The 21,140-nt window shown below is 43.5% G+C and overlaps 2 protein-coding genes across 3 annotated transcripts; both read left to right on the forward strand.

The window, feature by feature from the left end:
• Window positions 1–123: 123 nt before the first annotated feature.
• On the forward strand, window positions 124–2,124 carry LOC6610839. The gene is made up of 3 exons (XM_002035369.2): window positions 124–275; window positions 1,519–1,602; window positions 1,659–2,124. The coding sequence occupies exons 1-3, from the start codon at window positions 230–232 to the stop codon at window positions 1,937–1,939; spliced, it is 411 nt and encodes a 136-aa protein (XP_002035405.1). The 5' UTR covers window positions 124–229; the 3' UTR covers window positions 1,940–2,124.
• A 3,466-nt stretch (window positions 2,125–5,590) lies between these two features.
• Window positions 5,591–15,577, forward strand: LOC6610840 (ammonium transporter Rh type B). Of its 2 annotated transcripts, none has more exons than XM_002035370.2 (9): window positions 5,591–6,099; window positions 7,792–7,960; window positions 8,522–8,687; window positions 8,769–9,030; window positions 12,491–12,681; window positions 13,353–13,547; window positions 13,629–13,722; window positions 13,788–13,890; window positions 14,545–15,577. In XM_002035370.2, the coding sequence occupies exons 1-9, from the start codon at window positions 5,931–5,933 to the stop codon at window positions 14,699–14,701; spliced, it is 1,506 nt and encodes a 501-aa protein (XP_002035406.2). In that variant the 5' UTR covers window positions 5,591–5,930; the 3' UTR covers window positions 14,702–15,577. The 2 variants fall into 2 exon arrangements, with proteins under 2 accessions (XP_002035406.2, XP_032574833.1); XM_032718942.1 differs by lacking the exon at window positions 14,545–15,577 and adding an exon at window positions 14,130–14,445.
• Window positions 15,578–21,140: the final 5,563 nt, after the last annotated feature.

The raw sequence follows: 21,140 nt of genomic DNA on the forward strand, positions 1-21,140 counted from the left end.
CAGTGCTGATGACCTCAGAAGTAATATATATCGAGAGAAAAAGAGAGCCTTCTAATCTTATCAATGAAAGATAAGGTGCTTTGAGATAAGATACTAGCACCTGCCGACGAATGCAATCATGCACAGGTTTTTAGTTCCACTTTGGAGTCGACGACGTGCGCGTTACAAACTTGGCTAACAGCTAAAAGCGAACATAAGTTTTTCGAACGAACCGACGAAAACGACGGAAATGAAGTTGGCTAAGAAGTGCTCCACCTACTTGGTGATATGCCTGGGTAAAGTTCTGCATGCTCGTTCGAATCTGCCGAGTTTTGAGTGCCAACCAGAGATACGCAGCACATCTGTGAGATACTTTTTGGTGCAAGTGTGAGACTTTGCGGCATTATGATGCGCTGGTGCATGCGTATGATCCCATAGGTGTGGGGTTTTAATAACCCAACTTCAGCAATTTGAGAATCTAACGATGAGTAACTGGGCCAAGTGTGCGTCACACAATCGGCCACAAGAAAACTCTACAAAAATGTGTGCTTATCAGTGCGATTCAGATAAGCACTGTTTACTCATTGTTGCCCCATCAGGGCGGTGTTTTAGGTGAATCAGTGAGCTCAGGTGGAAATCTTTTTGCATTGAAAGGTTTCCCAAATAACACAAATAATTTAGCTGGCAGTGAGTAAATGCGAAATCATTTACTTTGATTTCATGCAATTTTTATTAGGCCAAAAGTCCAATGCTCTAAAACCGGAAGTGGCATAAGCTCGGTAATTATTTCGCATATAAATTATGAAATATGTTAGACAAAAAAGTGGATGAAAACAATTAATATTGGTTAGCGGCTGGCCAACGAAAATCGGTCGCACTCTTAGCCACATACATTTGGCGGATGGGTTTTGTCAAATGTCCGTCTCCATGAATCACCGACTAATCGAATCGAGGGGAAATCTATACGCTTTCCATATCGACAAACAAATCCGTTTAATATTTCATGCGAAAAATATGCCGAATGAGCTGAACCAAAACAAACAGACGAACGAACACACACATAAAATATTATTAATTAAAAATACATTTTGATAATTTTACGTGAAATCGAGTCTGACATCCGCAATGGAACAATGGGGAAGGAATATGCCAGCTCACATTTATCATCGAAGTTGGCGCGCGCTCGCGATTTTGGCTCATTCAGAATCAGCGTTTTTTGTTGATTTTGGCTCGGCTCCGTTGTTAAACATTTTCTCAACGATTAATTGTTAATATCTTAACAAGTCTTCGCACATCTGAAGATCTATATGATGAATGGTCTTGCTGCTATTTTAATGAGTTCCGTTTGGCTTGGGCTTGATGGATGCTTCAAAGCCAATGCCGCAATCTTAGCAGGCCACCTTCGACCACACGCCGCGTGATCATTGAAAAAATGTGCTGATGTGTGTTTTGCGCCTCGGACAAATCATTCCCAAACTACTCGAGTGTGCCCTCATGTCTAAAAAATATTTAATTAGTTTTTTCTTCTATATTTTGCAGTACTGTTGGCCTGCTGCCTGCAGGAATCGGAGGCCACGCGACGAGTGAACCGCGGTCGACGCACCCTTACCCGCAGATACTTCAGTAAGCGATACATGATCGATTTTGGGAACATTGCTCATCCGTCTTGTTTCTTGCAGCTGGCCTTGCTATTCCCGGATGGGCTCTCATCGTTTGCGTAGCGCTGGGTGAGCTGCTGATTGGCGGAGCCCTCTATTTCATCCTGAAGAAGGTGATCCTGGACAAGGAACCAGATCAGACGGCGGCCTCCTACACGCCCGCCCAGACTCATCCGACGGCCACTCCTTATACTCCTGCCCAGACTCATGATCCGTCCACGGCCACAACCTATACTCCCGCCCAGACTCATGAGACGACAAATGTGACTCCCACTCCAACGCATGCCACCGCAATTGTCTGAGGAGATGTGTTAAAGATCGGAGTGTCCACTATTAGTTCATAACCCTTTCCAAATCAGTTCAAATACCACCATTAACTAGCTTTATTGCCATTTAATCGACACACAAATAGAACCTGTGCCCTTTGTTTAACTTCATTTTCGAATAAAATTATTTGCCGCTTATCTGGCGCCAAACTAGCTTCACATTTGTATAGTTAAACGTTTTTTAAGACGATACACGCTGGCTTTTAACATTTTATTGCACCGGCTACGCGGCCCAATATCCGCCCAAGACCGATCCAGTTTCTCTACTCATTGTCTGCATCACACGCAACGCTAATTTATATCTAATTAAAACAAACTGGTTTTGAGACTTATATTTTGTATAGCCCACGCTAGGGATGAAGATTAATCAGAACAATAGACCAATAAAACCAAAATAATGCCTACTTTTGGGGCTGCAGAAATACTTGCTATTTTCAAGATAGATTATCAAGCTTATCATTTATTATCACTTTTTATAAAGCTAAGACTCAATATAAAATATCAAAGGGTCTAGATTATTAGAGTGCCAAGAATGCATTTGATTATCCCGCTCTCAACCGAAACATTCTACTCCAGTTTCGGGAATTGAACTGTCCTCGCTTTGAGTTCGTATTTTGTAGCTTGTATCTGCTTCTATATCACCGACTGATTTCGGCGCCACTTGGGATGCGGCGGCCACTTGATGCCGCTTCCTCGTTTCGCCGCTGACAAATCGAAATTTATTATAAACGCAATTGAAAAATCCCCAGTGCGCCACTTGAGCTGCACATCTAAGCTGCCTCACAAAGCAGATCCCGGGGTATCTCGGGCCAAGTCAAGGGCCCACCAGCCAAGTAGCTGTAAATGCCAACAATTGGCGCAACCGAGAGCTTTTCCGAGGCAACGCGCCGGGGGCGAGGGGTTGGTAGCCAAAGCGGATTCCAAAATTGACACAAAACAGACAAAAAGCGAAATCGCTTAGGCGCAACCACCCGCAACCGAGGAGCCTGTAACCCCACATCCAGCCCATCCCGTTTCAAGTCTATCCCCACTTTCAGATACAAGTGCAGCGGCAGCCAAAAATTGTGCAACTGGAGCGACTCTGAAATGCTACACTTAAAAAAAAAATACTTTTCAATTATTTAAGACAATATTTAAGTTATTCCGCCTTCTTGTGGGTCAATAAGAAAATATTTGAAACATCAATGGGCTTGAAAACTCTTAGTAGGTTTCGAATTAAGATGATAATAAAAAACTATGTTTAATTTCATATTTAATAAGCTTACATTTACATGTAAATATAATTATAATTTTTTTTTTCATTTTTAATATGCTTTTTTTTAAATATTCCTTGTAACAATATAATATTGCAAAATTTTTGTTTTAATTTTTTTGTAGTGCTTGACAGCCAGAAAGGATTCCTCACTAGATACTTGCGTTTTCGCAGGAAAGCCACACAAAATAGTCCTGCATAGTGGGAATGTTCCGAAAGGACTTTCGTCCCGAATGAGAATGCAAACACGGTGCATATGGCTAGGCAGCGGCACTCCTGCACAATTGTTGTGGGTCAGCTGGAGCAGGAGCAGTAGCCGGAGGTCCTTGGACGAGCAGGAATCCCGGCAGTTGCACCACTCTGGGCACTTGACCGGGTTTATGCGAGTGTTTGTGGGGTGTTAAAGTTTATCAACATATCGTCAACGTTGTTGGACTGTTGTTGTCTGACAACAGTGGCTCATATTTATTTATGGCTCAGCTGGCACTCTGGGCCAAATGCGTACTTCCACATGACCCAGACTGGCCGCTGCTCGGACGGATGGAGGAGCACTTGTGGCCGGAGTTTGGACGCAATCCTGACAGTTTGGCAGCCGCTTCGCAGTGTTATCGCATTTTTTCTGCCGCTCTGGATCTCCGCTTTCCTGGGATTTAGACATGTACACTTGTTGTAAACAACAACCTTAACAAGGGTTTGCCAGGACACTCATAAGCATTCATTGGAAATCCTTTTCGATTTATTTGCGTATTCAAACGGAAACATTTAAAGTGATTGCGGATGCAAATTTCCCTTTACAAGTAGGCAGCACGAAATCGCTCTGATGTGCGACTCACCCCTTCGACCCCCTGCATGCTTTTCCTTTCTTTCGGTTGCCTGCTTTCTTTGCTTTCACTCTGCTTTCTTTCTTTGCCAAAGTGTGCGTGTGTGAGGATTTTCAAGATCTGAGCGCGTGCCTGGCAACATTTGTGGTTTTTGCGCAAACTTCACACATTTTCTTATGTGGGGTCTGCTCTGCCTTACCTTTTTTATTGTTTCCAGCGCCATGAGAATTTCAATTTTCACACAGGTGCGCTTGTGTTTGTTGAAAAAATAAATATCAATCATACGCCCCAGTGGCCTCTCTGAGTTGCGGCCCCCACTAGCCGCTTTTATGAGTTCAGTTTAATTTGATATGGATATTTGCTTAAACAATTAGAAGTATACATTCTAGATTCTCAACATCAACTCGAAGAACAGTTGGAAAATGTAGTACTTTCTCAGCTCTGGGTAAATGTTCCATGGCGTTCATTATCACCTGTGCATCTCACACTTAAAGAATGATTCTTATTCTGTTTTCGGCCCAGTGATTGTTTGCCTTTTTTATTAAATTAATTTAATTTTCAATTTTTAAAAATTAAGTTCCAAACTAATTTTTTTGCATTTAGTTTTCAGCAAAAGAGTTCGGAATGAGCATCTGATTCGAAGCCACTTCAAACATACGGAACTGGATGCTTTTGGCACTGGTGTGCGACCTGATGCGCTTTTATATGCCCATAAAGTTCGCACTAAACCACTAAAAAAGACTGTTAATCAGTTGAAATTGCTTGAACAAACCGAAAAAAGACGAATAAAGGGGCTCATCAATGAGCGGCGATCTGCTACAGAGTCAGTTGCTCCACTTGAGCCGTTATTTATTTAACGACCGATCATTTCGACTGCCATCATGTTAATTACTCTCTGGCAACTGCTGGGTATGTGGGATTAATTGGTATATAGACAGTTCTCAACCCAAATCGGTTTTGTTGACACATGCTTACATTCACGACAATTGCCACTTGACCAGCACTGAGATTGCGGCTTATCGGTCAACAAGAAAACCCCCTAAGAGGCTAGAGCGATTGGCCCAGAGTCAATAACAACACTTTGAATTGGAGAATTCGTTAAAGTTTTAGCCACTTTCACCTTCCAAGCCATTCAATGACGTTTATGCAAATCGTCCGGCTGCAACAACACTGAAATGCAGTCTAAGGATAAATTTGTAACGAATTACCAATCAATTGACCAACGAAACAAACAAAACAAACCAAACCGAGCCCAACCGAATCGAACTGAAGCCAGACTTTTGGGTGGGGAGACCGCAAAAGAGGTCTGGACTGCCTTGTAAAACGATTTGGAATTGGAATTGAAATTGCAATGCAACTAAAACAAAAACAATTTAAATATAATGGAACCACAACGACTTGGTCTCCAGGGGGGCGCTGTAAATAATTCAGAAAGAGCCGGAGCAGCGGCGACTGCAAATTAAATCAAATAGTTATATCATGCGAGTAAATCGCTGTGGATATCGCACATACGCCCCGTTGACCGCAGACGCGAGTCGCAGCTACTTACACGCCGCGCTCATCGCTCCGGGCATCAGTGCGCCCCCAGTGCTCAGCCGCAGCAGATCGTGAATGTGAACGGATATATATAACATATATCTATACAGTTGAACAGTGTGCATCCCCATGTCTGGGAGATAGAGCAGAAAAGTGCACAAATATTTGCACATCCCAAAAAGGGAACAAGACCTCCTGTCCCCGTACACGTGCTGCATCGTCTGCGGCCGGGATCTGAAAAGCAAAAACTCCGACTCCGGCTACGTCTCCGCTTTTTACTCGAACTCCAATCAGAAGCCGTTCCGTATAGTTTTTTTCGTATTTTTTGCCCGAGCTCCACCACCTACATCCTGCCACCATGCATTCGCCGGCTGCCAAAGTGTCGGGCTACGTCGTCCTGATGATTGTGCAAATAATCTTCCTGGTTCTATTCTGGCTGTTCGTGCGTTACGAAAAGACGGCGCTGCCCCTGGCAATCGACGCCGAAGACGCTGGATCAGCAAACGAACACGTTTCGAAATATCCGCGTGAGTAGCTGGGATTTTGTCCCCATCCTTTTGCTTTCCCTGGGGAAAAAGGACTTCCGCTTATAAGCCTCTAAAATGAACCATAATGGTATGAATAATAGAGTAGAATTTAATACATTTATTTTTTATTATTAGAAAAAAATATTTGCTAGCAGTTTTGGCTTATATGCAACAGGCAAAAGGTTTTGATAATCAAATTATTTTGTATTTACAACTATAGTCCAAACATCATTTTATTTTTCGCGCTTTAAAAATATTTTTGTGTTGGTTAATTAGTCCTCTTTGTCTAATGAAAGTCACTAAAACGTAATATACATGGCAACAGTGCAAACATTTCATTCTGACAAATCAAATTAAATAGTTTTCTGCACGTTGTGGAATTAATTTACACGGGACCCCTAAAAAGTGCAGCTCTTGTGTGCGGAAACTTGTTATATATATTTAGGTTCACCCCTCCAAAATAAAAGCAATCGTGAAAATTATTATTTCTCGTATTTGTATAAATTTATATTATTTCTATATTATTGTTGCTCTGTTTGTTTGCAGTTGTGTGCAATAAAAGTCACTATAGTAAACGCTCGTGGCGTACGCGTAATTCGCAATATAAATTACAACTCTCTAAATACATATATGCATTTAGAATGTCTATTTTAAGAATAGTCGTTAAGAAGTCGGAAATGTCGCGCATTAGTCAAACTTTGACTAATTAGCCAAGTAGGGCTAATGAATACAATAGAAAAAGGCTGTGCTGTTTCCATGACAATGCCGCATAAAAAACGTATTAAATGATGATCAATTGAGAATTGGTTAATTCGTAAACAAAAACTTTTGATCTTTAGCGGTTTTTAAGTAATTTAATTAATAGTAAATAAACACGAATTGAATGAAATAGGCAATATTATGCAAAAAAATTCAGTAATATAAATAAGACTTAAATAGTAAAAGTTGAACGAAGGGAAATTCGATGGGTAATGGTCAGAAACAATTAAGAGGACCCCAAGTCGAAGCTCTAAATCAAATCCCGCATAAAGCTATTACCCATGCTAACCGAAATATAAATGTATGTCCTAGTCCTTTGCTATTTCGATGGAGCGAGAAGATGTTAGGACGAGGAGTCCTGGCATTGTTTGCCAAGTGTTGGCGGGTCATAAATAAATGAAGTTCTTTTTCGCACAGTCTCCGCAGTCTTTTGGGTCCCGTGGCACCAATTCCATTAATTACTTCTGCCATGGAACAGGGTACATTGTGCCAAACCGAACCGAAACGAACCGAACCGAAACGAACAATGGAACACACACACACGCTCACAGATGAATAATTAAAGTCATTAATTTCAATTTATGCAAATGCGTCTGTAAACAACTTGTTGCAATTCATAATAAATAAATTAAACCGTATTTCACACTAATTGCACCCGCGCGGACACACATACGCACCAGGGGATGTTTGCGACTGGTGTTGGTGGTGCTCTGTAATAGTGGGTGGCAGTGGGTGGAAGTGGGTGTTGCCTATCCACCCTTGCGTCTTGGTACCCTGGTGACATCAATTTCAATGCAATTGACTTTTGGCAGCAGACAATTGGGCGGTTAATTGAAACGACTTGACTCTATTAATTGGCATCCCAGCTGGCCCAGACAATGGTCATCCTGAAATCCCTTGCCCGCCCGACTTACCGCTCCTGTTTCCTCGCAGAGTTCCAGGACATCCAGGTGATGATCTTCATTGGCTTTGGCTTTCTAATGACCTTCCTGCGGAAGTACGGATACAGTGCCACTGGATTCACCCTGTTTATGGCAGCTCTAGTGGTGCAATGGGCTGTGCTCATGAAGGGATTCCTCCACATGGAGGGCGGCAAGATCAGGTGAGTGCTTGGCACAACTTCAATTTATTAATTGCTCGATTTCGAGTCCAAAGTCAAACTGACAGGCCAAAAAGCAATAAGTGTGCGATGTCAAATGAAGAGAAATACCCCCAAGCTTAAAATGAATTCAGGCAATTACTTTAAATGAAGAAGTCAACCTGAGGGGCAGGGTCTTTGGGTGGAATCTTCTACTTATGCTAAGTGAAATGGGCAACAATCCGAAGTCAAACAGCAAACAAAAGTATAAGAAGCTGTAAAAACTCTAAAGAAGCTGACAGTCAAATGTACTGGAAAAATTATATATTTTCCTTCCTGATCTCAGTGCATTTTATTAGAGAACTAGGATTATGCTTGTCACCATCTTTCCGAACATTCCAGGAAATCTATTATTCCTCTTAAATTTTTCTGTGTAAATATACAAACAGTTTTGCATTATAATGAACTCCATTTCATTTGACGGCAATTTCTTGGTAAAGTTATCCCCATTTTTTATGCGGCAGAGGGCGTGTCACCTGTCGCACTTCCTGTTTATGGTATTTCGCCTCGTTTTTGCGTCCACAGCCTCTCCCTGGAGAACATCATTGATGCGGATATAGCCGCCGCCGTGCCCCTGATTAGCATGGGCGCTCTGCTTGGCAGGACCACTCCAATCCAACTCCTGTGCATGTCCGTCTTTGAGGTGGCTCTTTTCGCGGCCAATGAGTATCTGGCTCTTCATGTGTTCAGTGTGAGTAGAAATAATGTAAAAAATTAAAAGTAATATTTAATAAATAATAGATTTTCTTATAATATTGTTTGTTCCTGATAGATCTGCGACTGTGGCGGCTCTATCACTGTCCACGCCTTTGGAGCCTACTTTGGACTGGCTGTGGCTCTGATGCTGAGACCCGCCAGCGACCAGAACGAAACGGGAAAGCTAGAGGGCGCCAGCTATACGTCGGACATCTTCGCCATGATCGGCACCACCTTCCTGTGGGTGTACTGGCCCAGCTTCAACTCTGTTCTGGCCGATGGAGCCGGCGGCGAGCGGGCCATTTTGAACACGTTCCTGTCATTAGCCGCGGCAACAGGTGAGTCACGTCCCCCGGCAATTAGCTGGCTCAAGTGGAGGGCAGCTGGAGGACATTCCATTCTCTGTGCTGCGCAGTCCATCTCGCATCTCCGGACATATCTTCCGGCCATCTTCGCCCACTCGCACATACATATCTTCACGCTTTGCTGGGTCATTCCTGCCGGGCTTCTCAGGCCTTGTTAATTATAATGTTGGCGGGCCTATTAGCACAGCACCCAATGAAATTGAAAAAGGATCCCAGGCAACTCCGTGCACAACCCGACGCCCTGTAGGTCCTTGTGCATGCGCCTCACAAACTAATTAAATGTCAAATAGTTTCGTTAACACATTTGAAAATTTATTTTGAGCACGTAGCGCACATAAAAACGAACCAGCCTGTCCGGCATTTGCTTAGTCTGATGGGTGGGTCAGTAGACGACGGCAAATCCCATTCAGATCCAGTCTGTCCAGGTTCTGGTCCAGTCCACGTCCACCCCGGTCCAGTCCAGTCCAGGCGCATATAGAAAATGTGCTAAAAGCAGCAGCCCGGGGTCGGGCTTTGCCTTGGTTGACTCGCTCGGTTAATGTAAATAACAAAACACAAATTAAATGTATACAAAGGACGCCCGGCAGCAACAACAAGAGCCGTAATAATAGTACGGCCAGCAGCTGAGATAAGCCAACTAGGAATGGGCGACACTTGGCTAACTGTGGCCGGAGTATCGCCCGGTTGTAGCTCCGGTTCTTCTGGCCATGGTGTTAAAGCCCTCACGTTACGGCGATGGAGGTAACACCTAAACTGGGCATACGAGTCAGCAGTAAGCAGAAGGCAGAAGTGGCACGATGTGTACCCAAAAACACAAATACCCTTCACAATGCAGTACAAATCACAAATAATAATACTTAATTTTTTTTCGATTTATTTGCCATCTTAAAACCAAATTTTTCCGACTGGAATTTAATATTTTTTTTGTTTAAACAATGAATTTACTGAAATATTCCATTCAATTTGATAAAGCCAAGGCGGCTATATATATTTGCAATTAATGCCAAATTCCTTTGGTGAAAGAAATAATTTATTTCATGCAAACAATTAAACGCAGAACTCACATGTTAAATTTTCTTCTGTCAATGTTCATTTAACAACAAAGAACACTTCACTTTGTTTTTTCGAATTTTTAGTTGGCCAAATGGAATGCGAGCACATAAAGTATAAATGAATCATGTTGTATATTTTCAAGAGTATCACTTCTTTGCTCTGCGTGAAAGTGCTTTTCGAGAGTACATCTTAATTTGCGTTAAAAATTCTCGTCTCAATAAAGTGCATATTCAAATTTAGTTGCAGTTCATATCTGACCAGAGGAAACTTAATCAATGCATTCCAATCTGTGCAGCAGAGATAGCCCATCCCATAAATAGACCTCGTAGAGTATCCTTTCCATTTTATGCGGAAGGATGTGCGATTAGTTGAGTCAACGTGCGGCTCCGTCCGTTGCAGTGGCCTAAACCCCGCTCCCACTCCCTTTCCCGCATGTCCTGCCCAACGTGTCCTTGTCCATTCGGTGGACAAGCCGGTTGCTTGGCTCACTAGTTGTTGCCTTAATTAAACTAAAGCTGGGGTTCAGTTCAATGCTGAAATTAGAGGCGGTCTGGTGGGTGTGGCACACGGTCGTAGTCCTTTAGTCGGCCATGCGGGCGGACATGCATGGTCTGGCCAGCAGGATTGGTTTTGGGCGGAGCTGGAGTTGGAGCCAGGACCAAAGGGGGTTCGGATCAGACGACGCCATTTGCTGTCCGAATGCGGCGCCAACAGCAAAAATACGCCCCAGTTGTTGTTTTCACACCAGGCACAAAATGAGCCGGAGCGCCGTCTGGACCTTCTCATAGAAAAGCACAGAGAGAAATTTAATAGCGGGGTATTTAACAAGGACATTTCTAATAAACAAAGATTACCGAGTCTAGTAGCACGTTCGATATCTTAAAATTCAACAATTAGGAATCCCATTGATATCAAAACAGGTTCCAGCAAAAGACTTTAATTCGGTCTACTTTTATTTTCTACCGTGTGATTTGGGATTGGCCCGGTCAATAGGACGGGATTTTCCGGTGGCGATGGAGGGGGGAGAATCTGCCCGCATTGGCCAAGAACGCTAAGCACAAAACACATTTTACAGTCGCAAGTGACACCATTGGCGTTAATTTAAATTGTTTAATGTTCGGCCAGGAGAAAAGCGGAGCAAAAACAAAAGCAACGGCAGCTGATGTCCTGAATCTCGGATGCCGTTGGCCTGGCTTTAGTTTAGAACTCGAGCAGGACAAACAGGACGAAGAGGGCGACCAGGACGACTATGAGGACCGGCTGTAAAAAAGCTGTTTAATTGATTTTTAAGCCAGAATTTGCTGTTCTCGTTGTTTTGCGTCGCCCGGACAACGTCAAAAGCTGTTTTGAAATTGTTGCGGTTAAATGCCCCTTCCAACATCAAACTCGCCCGTCGGCTGAGATTTGCCTTACTTATTTGCAGTTGCCAACCGACGCCAGGCCCCAAACTAATTTATGCAAATTATTATTGCTGCAACATATGCTCCGCCATAAAATGGAGATTTTTAAGTATTTAGTGTTATTCAGCCGAGATTTATGCTGGCTGATGGCCATAAACTGAAGCGTCCTTGTTGTGCTGTGTCCTGTGGCCAGCGGAAAAGCGGGAAAGGCGACAAGGCAGGGGGTATGGCCTGTTGGGAAAACCCGGGAAATCCAATGGGATCTTGCCACTGTCGTGTTTACATTTTTATTAGTTTTGTGTTTATTACCAAAGTGTGGTTTCGTTGTTGTTGGGTTGGGTTGGCTGTGTCATTCCTGCTGCTCCAGTGATTAGCGATAGCTGCTTGTTGGTCTTAGAGAATCTAAACAGGAGGGTTTATGAATGCACAGGATTTTCTCCTGCAACAAAGTTTGTTGAGCAGAGAAAAGTGTGTGCAGTGTGCAAATAGAAATGAATGTTTGGCTATTCAACAGGTCGTATACGTGATTTTTCTGTTTTAAGTCTCGTTTGCGATTGATCGACTATTGAATGAAGCAAAAACAAATAAACTAAAAAGTTCTCAAAGAAATTGTTGAATAGGGGGTTGCTTTAGGCTTCCGTAATTGTGTATTTATAATTGTATGTTTCTTTAATCTTTATATTTTGCAACTAAAAAGTCTACTCCAGGAGAACGGTGAACCCCACTCATTCATTACGCACTATAAAGAGAAACTCACAGCAATTCATTGGCCTCTAATGAACTAGCCAGAGACTCATTCAAAAATGCATTAAAATCATGTAATTAAGCCGGGCCATTCGAAGTCCGTGCGCTGCATTCAATCTGCCTGTAAACCATAAATGGGAGCCACAGCCTCCCTCCGCGCTTTTTTTTTAGCAACATTCTACTGTTTTTGGGCCATCTTCCTAACTCGTAACCCGTATCCCGTTGGTATTTTGCAGTGACCACCTTCGTTGTATCCGCACTTGTCAGCCACGAGAATAAATTGGACATGGTGCACGTGCAGAACTCGACCCTCGCCGGCGGAGTTGCAGTGGGCACGGTGTGCAACTTGCTGCTCGGCGCCCACGGAGCTGTCTTAATTGGCATTATCGCCGGCACGGTCTCGGTGCTCGGCTATCGCTATTTAACAGTAAGTTTGCAACGCTAAAACTGAACACAGCACACTCACAAAATACAACAATAAAAAAAGAAGAGGAAAACCCAAAAGGGCCTCCATACAAGCATAAACCCCATTCAAATCGCGTACCTGGAACCAAAACTAGCTGGCGGTGGCTTCGCTTTAATTAGTGCGCCTAGGAAAAATGCGACGCTAATGAGTAAAGTTTGTTGCCCGCCGGTCAGCCGCAGCCGCAGCCGGAGCCGGATTCCTCCGGACTTCATTCCGGATTCCGGCGGACTTCCATTTGCATTATGACCACGCAGCAGCCCCGAAATCCGTGGAGCAGTAAATAAATTTGCAATTTCGAAATGACACACTGACTGCCTGCCATGTTTCACTTTTAAATAATTTAATTCAGGCACTGGTCATTAAATATTACAACTTTAGAAAATATTGAAATCAAAACTGTTGAAGGAAATTTAATTATTTTCTGCCTGAAGTGTGTAGTGTCACACAAAAAGATTTATTACCATAAAATCATAAAAATTTACTTAAATCAACTTAAATGTGTTGATGTCAAGAACTTATCATTTAAGTTTAAAAGAGCTAAGAAAATGGCCTGCTCAGAGTTAATTAAAATACTTTTGGCTTCAATCTGTATGTTTTTCAACAACAAAATCCACATTTATTCTGGTTTCTAGCCCTGGATGACGGCCAATCTGAGGCTGCACGACACCTGTGGCGTGCACAACCTGCATGGAATGCCTGCCCTGATTTCGGCCATTGCCTCCGCCATTTACGCCTCGATGGCCACCGTGGGCGAGTACCAATCCGAGCTGCAGGACATTTTCCCGGCCATGGTGGGCACCAACGGAACCGAGACCAAAATCATGGGCGTGAGTATCCATGTCCGGCATCTGTGCACCGGTGGGTGTTAATACCTTTTGGACTCGTTTCCCGTTTTCCGTTTCCCGCAGGGTCTTGGCCGAAACGCCACTTCGCAGGCGGGCTACCAATTGTTTGGCATCGCTGTCACACTACTTATTGCCATCGGCGGTGGTATTTTGACAGGTATGACAACTTAAATTATCGTGTAAATTTAAAGAGAATCTAAAGCACACAAACTCCAAAAACAGGTGCCGTTTTGAAGTACACCAACTTCCGGAACCTGAAGAAGGACGAACATCACCTGGACGAGCACTACTGGGAGGTTCCGGCTGCCGAGAACAAGGAGGAATAGTTAAGTGTTGTGCCTGCCAGATTGATCACAGTTCACGCGTCTCTAATGTGCCTTGTCTAACTACTTACGACTTATTTACTATTATCATTATTATCTTATTTACATTATTTTGTTGTATGAAATGCACGCAATGCCATTGTGCCTGCCCCCATCCGAAATCAAAGTTATCCAAATTGTCTGCCATTTGGCACTCTCTGCATTTGCATTACGCTGATTTGATTTGCCGCCTTTTTTGCAGTGAACTAGAAAAAGTTGACGAGCTTATGCTGTAAGCCAAGTAAGCCAAAACTAATGCCAAACCAAAACACCCAGACAAATGCACCAATAAGCAGAGAGCGCCCAGGACAATGGGCTCCGGCCAATCCTTTTGTTGCGTTGTCCTTGCCTGCTTCGCTTAATTTTTGTAGACATTTGTCGCATTTAATTAAAAACTCCAACAATTTACACATTTAATTAGCGTCGAGCACCAAAAAACAGTAATGCCAAAATATAAAGCAACAAAAAAAGTATTAGCAATAAAAATATTTTAAATGTGACACTCTGCCCTTCTCCAACTCCTCCAACTCTTTTGTACACTTCGCATGCCGGGCGCAATTTTTAATGGAATTAAAATCATACACATAAAATCCAACAACGAACGTTGGCGCAAAAAGTTTAAATATGCTCGCCAAACTTTTGGATGACGATGCCGCCGCCACCAACTCGAATTCCCAGTCTGCCGCCAACTTTAATTGGCGCCCATTTCTGTTGCGCAACTGGAATGCAATTGTCCCCGCCAACAATTTGTATGTGCGCGGCGCTCTGCACTAGGAGCTCTGTCCTCTGCACTCCGCTAATTAAGTGGCCCAGGACAAAGTGCTGGTTAATTAGGCGACTTTTGGCCAAGACACCAGGACACCTTCGCCGCCCAGCCGGCCCGACGCCCCAGCGATCCCATCCAATCCGATCCAGTCAGCTTTCTTAGCCTTTCCAGCTTTCTCGGCCGCACAGCTCAGCCGGCGATTAGCTCACCTGGCGCCGAAGGCCACTAATCGCCGGACAAAGACGAAGCAGGAATAATGTCTTTCAAACGACTCACAGTTTCGCCCACCAGCGGACAACTGGCCAACTACTTAAGTTGGCTTTGTCACACCCCACGGATGCACAAACAAAGCCCAAAAGGCAAACAATTACCGGCGACAGTTCAACAAGTTTCAATAAAAATTGTCTGCCAACGTCTTGGCCTTCTGCGCTTTGGTTTTGACTCATTTACAGCGGCAAAGATTAGTCAATAAGATTGTGCGGCTATTGGAACGGTTCCCGGTTTCAAATTCTGTGATGTAAGAGCTCTTTCGAAAAAGTATTAATTAAATATATTCAAAGAATAAAAAGAAAACCTTGCACATGGAATATTTTATGGAGCCAAATAGGTGTCATTAATGGCATCCAAATTAGTGGGAAAACACGGATGCCATATTTATCCCATTTATAATTTCAAATGTGTTAAATACTATAATCGCCGTTTGTTATGTTTCTTAAACGTTTTATGATTCATAAATACTTCCTCTTTGCGATCAATTTGTGAAAATCGCAGCACCGTTTAATAATTTTGTTTCCGTAACAGTAACAGATTTATGAAATGTATCGAAATTTGTGAGTAAGAAATCTAGAACATGCCTTTAGTTTTTCAGAAAATCAATGACATTTTATGTCTGTCAATAAAAGTTGTCAACTGCAATAAAGAACGATTTTCCAGTGCGAAAGTGTCGATAGAAAACTCATATAATTGGCTCTCTCATTTTGTTCTGCCATCAAACTGCTGAAAGTATCTTACCATTAGATCTCTGACTGCCGAATAATACTTTTTAGACCTTCTATATGCCGAACGAAGTTTACTAAGGTTCCACGACAACAAGGCCGAGTAGTCAAATGAGTAGCCAGAGTTGCTGCTCCTGTCTGGCAGACTAGTCTAGTCAGGTCCTGGGGAAAAAGGATTCGGACTGGAGTCAGGGGTTGGGCTGAGTAGACTGAGTAGATTGTGCAATTTGGCAAAGTATTCCCGGTGCACCGTTCCACTCTTTGGGCGGGCCCGAGTTGACGTCTCTGTCTCCCCATTTTGCGGTTGTATACGGGATTGCACTGAGATAAATTCCGGGATAATAACGATTTCATAGTTTTGGATAGGAGCGCACAACTTTAAAAGAACTAAGATTTGTTTAGATCTGCTAAGAAATGGAGTAAAATGTGGAATTTCAACGATATATGTTTTATAGCTTTTATTTACCGATCGAATGATCTAAAATTATTTTCTGGCAGTGTATCTGTGTGCCTGTCCCCCTGTCTAAGTGCTGTTTTATTGCATGTGGTTGGCTGGACGCCCGCCTTTCTGCCTTCGATGGTCGTGTGCCGTTTGTCGATTGCCAGTCCAGACGGGCGGACACTCACACGTCTATAATAATAATTAACAGCCTGAAACTGAAAGGAAAATATGTCGTCAGTCCCAATTTCGTCCCGTACTCGCCGTCCTTTCGAGTCCAACTCCCATTGGCAGCCTTTGAGTTCTTATGTTCCTGGCTGCGCCACGAAGTATGCAGCATATTTTATGCATGCCCGCCGCTAAAGGACAACTGTCGACTGCGGACTGTCGCCTGTGACACGGCTGCCATAAAAAGTGCAGGAAGAGGAGCAGTTCCTAGAGCAGCAACAACAACAAGGACTGCAATTAAGGCAACTTTAAGCGCGTTGACAACTCTGCCGGCATCCCGACATTGACTTTGTACTTCCTTTTGGCCCCCTTTGCTGCAACAAATTGTTGGCCATAGTTCTTTCCATTGTAGCTGCCTTTTGCTCCGGAATGTTGGACGACGAGCTGAGCAGCTGGGGATTTGTTGGCGTTAGTTTAGTTTTAGAGCTCCTTGTTCTCGTTGTTGCAGGAAGCCTCGAACTCGGATTCGGAGACGGAAGCTTGTACAGCATTTTGCAACAGTAATTTTTTGGGTGTTGTTTCCGCCGGCGCTGACAGTTTCCTCTCCTCACTCCTCTCCACCCCTCAACCCACTTCTTTTATGGCCCGACAAATGGTCCGGTCTTGGCCCGATTTGAAAGGGTCGCCATTTGGTTAATGTTTCATCGAGGATCGGGTCTGCTGCTCCTGAGCGCCGCTTGCAAAATTCATGATTTACGTTTAAGTGTCATTGGTGTTTAATTATTTAACCAGCCACGGGTCGTTTAAGCCGCCTGTCAACCGGGGAATCGACTGCTTTGCAGGTGCCCCAAGAAATCCACGACGCGAGCACACACGTGCGAGTGCTATGTGCTCAGCGGGGTCGTGGACTCACTCCGCTCGGACTGAACTGCTCCCGGTCGCGCTTTCCATTTCATTGCGATGCGTGCACTCGGAGAAAATCGAGCCAGCTGAAAGCGGAAAAGCAATACTAGAACACTCTCCTCGTATTTGTATAAGGATCAAAGAGATGTTAATTTATTATCTAAGAATATTCTAATTCCATGAAGAATACTAATAATGATGAATGATTTTTCCGAGTGCAGGAACTGGTGACTACCGAAAATTCGAGCGTGTTCCTTGGCTTGCCTACATAAATATGCGCACTGGGCACGCAACTCCGGCGAAGTGGATGGGCGGGCTAGAAAGTGGGAATGGGTATGAGGAGAAGGCGACCCTGCACAATTTGCAATACTCCAGGGACTTTTCACTCCGCTGCCAGTTGATATGGATATGTCTGTGTCCGCTCTGGCATGGGTTTGGGTTCTTTTCGGGAGGGAAAAGGGGAGGACAAGTACATATGGGAGTGCTGAGTGCGTCAGGTGGATGGAAGTCGGGGTGGTGGCAAAGCGCCCTTTTGCATGCCCGGCGCACATTTCGTGGGCCAGTGTCAGGGCAACAAAACGTTCAGAAAAGTGAAATTAAATAAATTTTATAACATAATTTACGCTATCAAAACATGCACTCCCCTGGCAGCCCCGGCACCCCGAACCACTGCACTTGTCTGGCTTAAATACATATATCCTTCGCATCCTGGGACCTGCAGTGCCCTCCTTTGGGCCCAACGCCCTCTACCAATTTTTTGGAACCGGCGAAAGCACTGAATTGTAGGCTTCAATTAAATGTTAATTTTACAGAGCTTAAGCATGAAATTCGGTTTTATCCGGAGGGTTTGGGGATGACGAGGCGGCTTCCACTTCTTGCCGGCAGCTTTTCATTAAGGCAATGTATATAAAATTGTGTATTTTATGGCTGCATTTTAATCTTTTTTATTGGCAGCTCACTTTTCAGGCACACGAGCTCATTTCTTTGCTACCAATTCACCTGGCAAAAAAGTGGCTTAAATATGCCGGTGGAGTGCTTCCAAATGCTGCCCGTAAATTAAAAAACATCTTAATATTCGATTTTATCGAAAAATATGAAAGCTCACTTAACTGGCTTTTATTTTGACCTTTTCAAGTTATTGGCATGCCTCTCCATTGCAAATCAGACTTCCATCTGGCCACTTTTGCCTTTAAAAACAGCAAAGATATCATATTTATTTTGAATTTCATACAGACACTCAATAGAAAGATTTTTTCTAAATTTGATGTCCATTCTCTCTTTGAGCATATTTTATTTTCTAACTGACGGATATTTTTTGGTGACCCACTTGAAGACGCTCGAGAGCATCGCTTTGCACTTGACTTCACCTTTTGGCCCGGCAATTTGGCGCATAAAACATGTTGCAAATAAAATGCATTTGCCACTTGTCCGTGTCGTTTGTTTGCTGCCATGTGGGTGTGGACCTCGACCCAAAACACATTCAAAACACGCTGCGAACTTGAATACGCTCGAGTGTTCATAAAAAAGCAGACTCATAAAATCCATATTGACGGGCATGGGTTCGCTTCGTTTCAGTTTGCTTCTGCAAAAATGGAACCATTGTAATAATGTCCAAAAATATGTTACCAACACGTGTAGCCCGGCATGCGAAAAAATATGAAAAATAAACGAAATGTAAAACATTCTGCCGTTGTGGATGCAGCAAGGGGGATTTTCTGCCGCCGGAAACCCCCTTTAATCGATGCAGCCCCTGTGTTTTTTCATAGAGCGATATTTTATTTAACGCCAGCAGATAGACAGGCGGGCAGACCAAAGGCTCCAGGTCCCCATTGCCGGCTCCCGGTCTCGATTGCTATCCCAACCCATCCAGCCATCCAGACAGACAATGTCAATGCACAGGCCGCGTTCATCATCGCCCTGGGGACTTTAGACGGGGACTTTGAGCCGGCATGAAAATATATAAAAAATATGCTGACAATAAAAATTTGTTGAGCGGCTCAGCAGCATGCAACATGCTGTTGCACGCCGCCGCCAGCAGGTCAGACGGAAGTCACCCACACAGTTCACCTACATATGAGGGAAAAAAGCGGATGATGGACTACTGGGAATAAAAAATCAAAACTTATATACCCTGACAAACCTACAAAATACACACATTACAGTAGAGACAATTCTAGGAAAATTGCTAAAATAAAATGAAATGTTTTCATTACTCAAATATTTCATAAGGGCACGCATTTTAATATCTTGGCTTTTAAAGAAGGTAAGGGATACAATTAAATACTGGTTCAGATAATATTTTACAATTTGTATTATTTGTATTCTATCTGAATAATATTAACACGTTTTTTGTTCTCAAACCCCTATTGGTTCAATCAGCAGAGTCCTGCGGCATCCTGTCCTCACAAGATCATTGGGAAAAGTCTCACAGTTCAATGGCTGGCGGACTTCAATGGAGTTGCAATAAAAAGCGCGGAATTTGCCAGTGCAATAAAATAGAAACAGCCGTGCCTAAAAACCACTCAAGCATACATTCGGGCTTGGGCAGTGTGGATGCGGGACTCGGGATTTGTGAAGGGGCATCGAAATCGGAATGGGAATACCCATCTGGCATAGTCAAAAGTTACGAAATCGGGCCGTGAGTGAATGCCAGGAAAAACAGACATTGACTAGGTAGCGAAAATAAAGTCGTAAACCTGAAATAAGCCATCAATGGCATTAAAACCCTGACGCTGGCGACACAGCCCTTTTACAGCGCTCATCATGTGCTCCGTATCCGTGGCACGCCCCCCGAATCCCGCCCGGATACTCAGCCGACCTGTTTTTTTTCGGTATGGCGACGCCGTGTTTCATTTGTCAAAGTGCTTGGCGGCTCACAGATTTCTCAGCGGCATGACTGCCGCTTTTTGTGGCTTTTACGTATGGGTAATCTTATAGGCGGGCATTACTCATACGCTCAAATCACGCTGACTTTCCCCATTGGCGCACATTTAAAGTTTCCTGATTACATTGCAAATTATATAATTTCGTTGTTGATTTTTGGCCAAAAGAAAGTTTTGACATCCGTTTTTCTGGTGAAGGCGGAGTAGGAAATGGTATGGGTTTGGCCCACTTTCGTGGCGTCATCTTATTTAAAAATCAATATTTGCGGTGATACGTGTGCGGCATATTAATCATACGCAGCGTTGTCCCAGCCGAGCCGTGTCTGTGATTTCTTTTCCAGTCTTTTCACCCAGCAATTTTCCTCCTCCTCCCAGATATCATTTTAGACACTAATAAAAAGTTTCGACGGCAATACGTGTGCGGCTTTGGGGGATGGAACTGAGATACCCAGTCTGCCAGCACTATTAGAATACGAAGAGTCGCCGACTGAAAGCGAGATGAGATGGCGCCCTCACTTTCGCATAGTTATAATAAGCAAAGTTTTCTGCTGACTGGAAAGCGGATCCTTCTTTTTTTGTTGATAATCAAGTCGGGTTAAGTGCGAGTCAAGTCCGATGTCAAGGCTAATGAAGTAGGAATCAACAGCGGTAATCTCGTTGTGCCCCTGGGACATTAATCCTCTGAATGGATGATGGGCAGGAGGAAATATTTCATTAGTTTCCCTACATGGCAAACGCTAGTCTGGTCTGCCATTAATAATTTTTAATATTTGTTGGAGCATGTAGTCCTGGTCACCTGTTTGCCGCTCGCACAAATTCGTATGGATAAATGAAGACATTAGCAGGTGGCCAGGCTTAACCTGATTCCTGGAAAATGGCCACCACCTACAACCAGGTTCATAATTGCCAAGCCGCAAATTAGTTTTATGCAATGTTGCGGCTTAGGTGCGCCACTGGGAAAACATTGAATTAAAACTTTGATTTATATTTGAAATGTATATGAATTCTTAAGTATTATCCTAACATTCTGATCTTATTCCTTAAATTCTTGAAACGTTTT

Source organism: Drosophila sechellia, chromosome 3L (assembly GCF_004382195.2).
Source record: "Drosophila sechellia strain sech25 chromosome 3L, ASM438219v1, whole genome shotgun sequence".
NCBI classification, from domain to species: domain Eukaryota; kingdom Metazoa; phylum Arthropoda; class Insecta; order Diptera; family Drosophilidae; genus Drosophila; species Drosophila sechellia.